The sequence below is a fragment of the Egretta garzetta genome, unplaced genomic scaffold (assembly GCF_000687185.1).
Source record: "Egretta garzetta isolate BGI_Z169 unplaced genomic scaffold, ASM68718v1 scaffold190, whole genome shotgun sequence".
Classification (NCBI taxonomy): Eukaryota; Metazoa; Chordata; class Aves; order Pelecaniformes; family Ardeidae; genus Egretta; species Egretta garzetta.
Window position 1 is genome coordinate 1085021 of NW_009258272.1, and position 5676 is coordinate 1090696.

General features: G+C 50.4%; 1 protein-coding gene across 1 annotated transcript in view; it reads right to left on the minus strand.

The window, feature by feature from the left end:
* The window catches only part of COL27A1 (collagen type XXVII alpha 1 chain), a 166593-nt gene that overhangs the window by 147548 nt on the left and 13369 nt on the right, over positions 1–5676 (minus strand). The window contains exon 3 of the mRNA XM_009634842.2: positions 3639–5080. Coding sequence (XP_009633137.1) covers positions 3639–5080 — 1442 coding nt within the window. The remainder of the gene's footprint in view (positions 1–3638; positions 5081–5676) is intronic.

The following is a 5676-nucleotide window of genomic DNA, read 5'->3' on the forward strand; positions in this document are numbered from 1 at the left end:
CGCCCGCTGCTCTTCTGAATCAGATAATTGGGGGGTCGTTTGAAACATGCTCCCTCCCTCCCTCCCCGCTCCTCTTGCGTTACCCAGTGCCTCCCATGCCTCTAAGCCCGCTCCTCTGCGTGTTCAGCATCAGGTATGATCTTCTTGCTCTAAAAATAACCCTCAGACACTGGTCAAAAGAGTCAATTTGGGGCTTTTTGCTTGCAGGGGCAAAAAAAAGCCATGGAATTACAGCCTTATCATATAGGAGGAAAAAGGTCCAACTTGGGGTTCGCTGTGTGCAACCCAGGCAGACCCCAGGGCTGCGCCAGGGCAATAGGTTTCCTGCACCTTTACCATGTAACACAGAGCACGCCCGTCCCAGCAGACAGGGCTGATGGGCAGGGAAGAGGGCTACAGCCCCTTAAATCTCCCCATCAACCCTGCTGCTGGTATAGACAAGCAAACGATACCCCATTCTCCAGAGGATTCAAACCACCCATCGCATCACAGCCTCACAAGGGCTTGAGGGCTTGACGTGCTGGCAACAAAACACTATTTTTTCATGTATTATTTTCCTTTTGTGGGTGTCCAAGCTACTCGCAGCCATGTGCTGGGGTGATGCTGGCCTGCGAGCTGAGCGAAGGCCGGCTTGGCCCGGCACGGGGACGGGAGACATGGGACGAGGCTCGGCAGAGGTGCCGCGGGCAGCCCCGGGGATGATTCAGAGGGACCTTTGCCAGCTGCTGAGTCAGTGCTGAGTTACTGACTTAGCATGATGTTTGGGTGTTCTTTTTGCTATTTCCCCCCTCCAGAGGAAATATAGAGCCGAGATCCCAAATGCTTGTGGTTATTAATGGTTCCCAAGAAATTTTTCTTTTTTAAGAGCATGTTATCCTCCCTCCTCCAGCCGCCCAGAAAAACCCAACATTCCTGAAGAATTAATGCTCTGTCGTTAGTTGCACGTGGGATGCAGCGTCTCCGTTTCCTGTTGTGCAGCACCGTGGTGGTCTTTCGGGACAGATTCATCCACGGAGGGTGCTGCCTTTTACTGCTGGGGGAACAGAGCTCCTTGCTCGCACTCCCCTAACCCTGCGGACACCTCCCTCAGCTGTGGGGAAGGAGCCCTTTTCTGCACAGCTGAGATTATACCATGGTTATTTCAGTTGCGTTCACAAAGCCAGAATTGCAGAGACCACAGTGCCTGACTCATCACTGCCTCGCACCCCCGCTGTCAATCACATCCTGATTTTGGGATGATGAGGATGAGAGATGGTTCTTTCTAAGTGGAGAGCCGGACAGGCAGGGTGCTGCTGGCTGCCAGCCCCCCTCGGCCCTAAAATAATTGCCAAGGTGGCCCCAATCCTTGCTGGAAAGGTGGGGGCAGTTTCCCATTCACACTTCTCTGCCCAGCCCGACGGTCTTCTTGAAGAGACCTTGGATCAGGCAACACAACTGGGAAAACTCATTAATTGCGTTATCCTTCCACCCGTGCTCCAGACTCCGTGTACGACATTCCCAGCCCATAACCTGCCCGGTCCAGGGAAAGCGCCGGGCTGCGACACCACACAGCAGAGGCAGAAGGGCTGTACTGACCTCATCAGAAACATCTGCCCAACACCGCGAGGACGGCGCCAGGTAATTACTCAAGCACGGAGCATTTATCAGCACTTGTTCTGAAACATGCTCGTCTGGCCATAGCAGTGCTACATTAATTTCCCAGCATGTCATCCCCATTCTGCTCTTTTCTCCTCTTTCTCTTCACCCCCCCCGTCAGAGCCATCCCATGCCGTATGGCACAGCGATCTCCGAGTGAGTCACAGGAGCCATCAAGCACCGCGCGGCAGCCAGCTCCAGCCGAGCCATAACCTTTCCCTCCCAAAGTGCTGACTTTGTTTCCAGCAGTCAAAGAGGATCAGGCCAGACAGAGCCTCAAAATGTTCTCCTTTCCCTCAATTCAGGACTCCAGTTGTTCTCAGATGGGATGGAAAAATCCTGCCATCTCTTCCCTCAGCCCTCCACAGCCTGAATCTGGTTTCTTTGCTATGATTCACAAGCTGAGAAGGATTTTCCACTCCAGTTCAATAATAAGCTCTTTAGATTGCAGGGGGAAGTGGGGGCTTGGAGCCTGGTCGCCCTCATGACACTTGCAGGGCAGGAAGGTGGAAAAGGTCAGGATTTCACCTGGCTCAGAGCAGCCACCCAGATTTACCCCGTACAGGTGAGCGGAGTTTTAAGAGTTCACAATTGCTGAATTGCTCCTCTTGGAAATCTGCCTGAAACAACTCTCCACAAAACACAGACGACGGCCCAAAGATCAAAATCGCTGAAGCTCCTTCTGTCTACTCAGGGACTTAGCAAGACTTTCCCGAGCACGAAGCCTACACCAGGGACGTGTGCCTGTAACGTCAGGCAGGAGCGCGGGGCTGCCTGCGCTGCACACCCTGCCTGGGGCAGCATCTTCTCCTCTCCCAGAGATGGGAACCTTCCAGCTCTGTGACTCCCCACCCAAATTACAAGGAGAGAAATGCCTAGAGTGCTTTGGAATGGGACAGGCGGGGAAGGCAGCCCTTGAAGGTAAGTGCCCCCCGAGGGTTCGCTTTAGGTGTTACTTGCGACAACGAACAGCACATCTGCAGAGGCAACCGCTGTTGGTTGTGTTCTTTAAGCTCCTCTCAGTATTTCCATTGTAAACCCTTCTTTCACTATTTTAAGAAGTCAGCTGTAAAAATTTGCTCTAGGCTGGAACTTGGCAACTTAAGACTCTGTCTGGGAGAAACTTATTTTACATGTACAACCCCTCTCTCATATACACAATATAGCAAAAGGCTTTGGTTGGAACACAAAATCCTCCTAGAAGTTGGCCAGTTTAAAGATCCTGTTTGCATTCTTGCATGTGAAAAAAAAAAGTTAGCAGATAATTAGTGTGGCCTGACTGCTTTTAGCATTACAAAATGTCTGTATACTTTTACGATAGCCAAGATATACACCCTGAGAGCGGTTATTGTGTGTGGAATGCAGTAGTTAAATTTATAAAGGAAACTCGTTGCATGTTTTAAGTGTGGGCTATGAGAAATAAAAAAAATTAACTTATACCTTAAAAATAGAGGAGAATTTGTTTTAAAAAAAAAAAACCTAAATCCTGCAGCAGTCTCTGTACTTGCATTTGCTGAAATAGGGCACTTTTCTGGTAATACGAATTTCAGGTACAAACCAAATTAATAACCAGGGTTAACAAAGAGTTAATTCGTGGCATGTTTTTGAGGCACCTGGGTTTTCTTTGGAGTGTGACTGGCAGTTCTGCCTTCTTGGTCCTGAGTAAAACCAGGTGGGGTGTGGGACAGAGCCCGAGCCTGGCCTTCAAAATTTTAACCAGCAACTTATAGGAAGGCGGGATTTTTTTTTCTTTTTCCTTTTCTTAAATCTACCATTAAACAGCAACTTTAATCCCAAACTTTTAAGGGGCATCCACCATCACAGAGCACTTTACACCAAGATATACTCTGAAACTGTGATCATCAGAAATGTAATTGTGCTTGGCTGCTATTTCCAGTTGTCACACTCCACTAAGCTTTATAGAAACCCCTGTAGGCTATTGTCTGCCAACCATTCAGGTGATCTGTGACCAGGAATAGGCATCGTTAAGAGCTTGAACTCACCTGAGGTCCTCTCTCTCCTTTCACTCCTGGATATCCCAGTAAAAATGGAAATGGAGTGGGTCCGAGGGGGTCAAAGATTTGATAGCCATCAGTCGCAGCTGGGGTTGTGAGGTTGAAGGCCTGTGCCCTGGCTCTGGAGACAGGACCGGCAGACCCCAGGGGTGGTTTGGGGTACACCAGAGGGATGTCGCTAGGATCCACTCTCCTGGTGGGGGACGGCACATGCTTCTTTGGAAGGGGCCCGTTGCCCGGGTTCTGTGGGCTTTGCTTTAGGGTGACAAAGTGGACGCTGCTGGTTGTGTTATCAGTCACCCTCCTCCTTGGCTTTCCAGTACTGGGTGCTTCGGAGGGCTCAATGGTGGGCTTTTGGTTGATCTTCTTTTTGGTCTCTTGCTTGGACTCCTTTCTGCTGGCCGTGGCAGGGCTCTGGCTTGTTGGTGGGGCCTTTTTGGCAATGGGAAGAAGATTTTTCTCCATGCGCGTGCTGGGAGTGGGCCGAGACACCCTGAAGGTTGTCACCGTCCCCCGAGGAACTGAACGGGTGGGTGGCTGTGTTTCCATACTCGATGGAACAGAAGATGGGGCCACCATGACCTTTGCGGCTTTGGTTGTCAGTTTTGGCAGCGGTGGTGGGGATGATACCAATACAATGGTCGTTGCACCTGAACCCCGAGCCTTGAGGGGTGCAGTGACCCTGCCAAACTCCAAGGATGGGGCAGCAGTGGTCACGTTTCTCAAACCCTGCAGCGAGGGCTCCATGTGCTGTGGGGTGCTCGGGGAGGCACTGGGATCCCTGGGCAGGAGGGGGATGAGGGGGGGCAGGTTCGGCCGGTAGGTATCTGCTTGCCTGCACTGTTTTTTTAGATATTTACAGTAATGATGAGCTGCCTTGGCGGAAGGATAAATATCAAACTGGCAGATGGCTCCTTCAAACTGCACGGAGTGCTGGTTCATCTTCCCAAAGAGGAAAGATCCATGTGGATCCAATGCCTCGTCCTTTTTAAAATGCAAATCCGCATGTACTCTGCGCTTCCCACAAGAAGTAAATAAAGTGACTGTCTGGCCACGGATATCGATGGCCATATTGTGCCACTGGCCATCATGGACATTGTAATCAAAATATACAGAGCGCTTGTGGCCCACATACACTATGATCTTCCCAGGCACAAACTGGACCCCCAGCTGCAGTTTTTTCTTTTTGTTCTTGACAGCAAAGAGAAAAGCATTATTGATGCGGTGGGAGCAGAGGCTCAGCACCAGGAGCAGGTCAGTGCTGGAGCCTGTGGGGAGGATGGTGCTGACCGGTGCTTCGATGCGTGCTCGCTGAGTGAAGATGACCCCTGATTTGAAAGGAATGACTCCTTGAGGAACTGAACGTGATGAGGACCATCCGCTCGATGGCCTTTTCCCTGACAGGCCCAGTCTTTGAAGAACATCCACATCTGAAAAGGGAAACACAAAGAAATTGTGAGGTGTTGGGCAACCCAAGGGCTGGATGGGTATTGGAGGTCAAGCCAGCCCATCCAAAGGGGTAATAGGACACAGGAACCCCCAAGCATCCTCTCACACATACATGTTCAAATAATCAAAATGGAGAGCACATAGCTCTTCTGCCTATAGCGTGAAGAGCAAGTACATGCTCAACTTGGCCATCAGCAATTGCCAAAACGCATCAGCTCCATGGTGCATCTGGCTAGCTGTGCCGTCCCACCAGGGACCAGCTCCAGATGTTCTGGAGGGAGCTGACCTCACTGCAAGGAAATTTCCCACTGAGCACCAAGAGTCCACTTCTCTGGGATTTAATTCTGAGTACTGACCACACAGCTGAAAAGGAATTTGAACAACAGACTGAGCTGGGATTGCAAAATTTTATATCCCCAGAAGGCAAGGAACAGAACTTTCAAAGGGAGCAAAAGCCTTCTATCTGTCTCTCTCCAAATTAGCAAGAAACAGCTTTTGATCTTTGAGAGTCTGGAGAGCTTAGGGAAGCAAAGGTGCCTCCCAGCATGAAAAAAAATTGCACCTAGATTTCACTGAA